At 43.1% G+C, this 2442-nt stretch overlaps 1 protein-coding gene across 1 annotated transcript; it reads left to right on the plus strand.

Moving 5' to 3' along the window:
* Nucleotides 1-764: 764 nt before the first annotated feature.
* NEUROD4 (neuronal differentiation 4) lies at nucleotides 765-1779 on the plus strand. The gene has a single exon (XM_037515385.2). It carries the CDS (start codon nucleotides 765-767, stop codon nucleotides 1755-1757), a length of 993 nt encoding a protein of 330 aa, XP_037371282.1. The 3' UTR covers nucleotides 1758-1779.
* The last annotated feature ends 663 nt before the right edge of the window (nucleotides 1780-2442 follow it).

Consider the following 2442-nt stretch of genomic DNA (forward strand, 5'->3'; position numbering starts at 1 on the left):
TATATCTATGTACAAAAAACTAAAGGAAAACATGAGTAAAGTAAAGACACAGAAGCTACAAAAATCAAACTGAAACATACATAAAAAAGGAGCTTTAAAGCAGAGTAAGCAGCTACATACGTAAATAAGTTGTGAGAAAATTTCCAGTGGTCCAACATAGTATCCAAAAAAAAAAAAGTGAGATAGGAAAAAAAGCAAGAGTCCTCAATTTAAAAAAAGCGTGAACTTGAAAGGTCATCAGTGTCATCCTTGCCTCTTTTTCTGCTGCTTTCTAGACACTATTAACACCACAAACACCAGGCAGGCTCAAAATGCTTTTCTGGTGATGGTGAGAGTCGTATTCACGGTTGCATGATGTACCCACCAGTTGATCCACGGCTACTTCTTACGAGATCCTTGAAATCAATAATTGGCAGCACCTGTGGGAAACATGGATGGTCTGGGTCAGATGTATAGGATGTGAATCTTAATAGGCTATCCTTTGTAGAACACACCCTGCATTTTTCATTGATTTTATGGTGTCAATATACAAGTTACTCATTTTGTTGACTGATCTACTTTTTAGTCCTGCAATAATTATAATTTCACGTAGGTATTATATAGTAAAACCTTGTATTATTTAGGATGCAAACGAGGTAATTATATTTTGAATCCCAATGCAATGCTGTGTTCTCTATCCAAGCTGTAAAAAAAACATTAATTTTAGACCAAGCCAAATATTCATAGGCACTCATCACTGCTCTTCCCTTTTCCAGAACCTGGAAATGACAAAGACTTACGTGAAATCCAAGGAGATGTCAGAACTGGTCAACACACCATCCTGGATGGACAAAGGTCTGAGTTCCCAGAATGAGATGAAGGAGGAAGAAAGGAGACCGGCTGCTTATGGGGTGCTTGGCAGCTTAGCTGAAGAGCATGACAGTATAGAGGAGGAAGATGAAGAGGAAGAGGATGGAGAGAGGCCCAAGAGAAGAGGCCCCAAGAAAAAGAAAATGACAAAAGCTCGCCTTGAAAGATTCAGGGCTCGAAGGGTCAAGGCCAATGCCAGAGAGCGGACTCGGATGCACGGTTTGAACGACGCCCTGGACAACCTGCGGAGGGTCATGCCATGCTACTCTAAGACCCAAAAGCTCTCTAAGATAGAGACGCTGAGACTGGCCAGAAACTATATTTGGGCTTTGTCGGAGGTCCTGGAAACTGGCCAGACCCCGGAAGGGAAGGGCTTCGTGGAGATGCTCTGTAAAGGGCTCTCTCAGCCCACAAGCAACCTGGTGGCTGGGTGCCTGCAGCTGGGCCCTCAGGCGGTGTTTCTGGAGAAGCACGAGGAGAAATCCATCTGTGACTCTGCCGTCTCTGTCCATAGCTTCAACTATCAGTCTCCCGGGCTGCCCAGCCCTCCATATGGCCATATGGAAACACATCTTATTAATCTCAAGCCCCCAGTATTCAAGAGCTTGGGAGAACCAGCCTTTGGGAGCCATCCACCTGACTGCAGTACCCCACCTTATGAGGGGCCACTGACTCCACCCCTGAGTATCAGTGGGAACTTTTCCTTGAAGCAAGATGGCTCACCCGAGCTGGATAAATCATATGGCTTCATACCACACTATCCTACTGCAAGTCTAAGCTCAGGACACATACACTCAGCTCCCTTTCAGGCGGGTACTCCCCGTTATGACGTCCCCATTGATATGTCCTATGATTCCTACCCCCACCCTGGCATCGGGGCCCAACTCAATACAATCTTCACTGATTAGGGCAGTAAGTATCAGCATTTCAGAGATGATCTGGGGTTGTTTTCCATAGTTCAAGTGATTGAGCTGGAGATTAAATGACCATAAGTGGCCCTTATGGATACACATCAAATACAATAGTTCTCCTACATCTACTATCCTATCCTCTTTTCTCACCAACCTCTCAAGTTGTATTGATTCCTTTATTTAGGGTCCTCAAGTTTGATTGTTTACAGTCATGTGTAAATAGAATAGAAGCCCTGGGTCCTATTCTGGTGGTGCCAAAACTCATTGAATGAACGATGCCAATTAATTTTCCATTTATAGCCTCTGTTTAATGACAAAATGAGGCAGTTGTTCTAAGTTTAGAAGATTTCAAAATGCCCTCACAGTTTTAAAATTCTGTGGCATTAGAGATCACTCCTAAAAATATCTTGAAACAGAAAGAATTGAACAATAGGAGGAAATGGACACCATGTACAGAATGATGAAATGGCAAAGGAGTACAAGGTACATAGCTCTAGGCTCATGGAGTGCAAAGTTTGTTTGGACTCACTGATAGGACTTCTTTGCATCTATCTACAAATAGCCTCCAGAGACTGAAATTCTAACTTTGCTGTCACTGTGAATAACAAAGCATGTTGTTTAAGAGATTTCTATTTCTTGTTGGGCTGGTGGTGACTACATCTTCCTTAGAGTTGAAGAACCA

Source organism: Talpa occidentalis, unplaced genomic scaffold, assembly GCF_014898055.3.
Source record: "Talpa occidentalis isolate TD23 unplaced genomic scaffold, MPIMG_talOcc4v2.1 talOcc4.16, whole genome shotgun sequence".
Classification (NCBI taxonomy): domain Eukaryota; kingdom Metazoa; phylum Chordata; class Mammalia; order Eulipotyphla; family Talpidae; genus Talpa; species Talpa occidentalis.

What these genes read in the sequence shown, in the direction of transcription:
- NEUROD4 (XM_037515385.2), top strand. Translation starts at nt 765, where the DNA reads ATGACAAAGACTTACGTGAAATCCAAGGAGATGTCAGAACTGGTCAAC.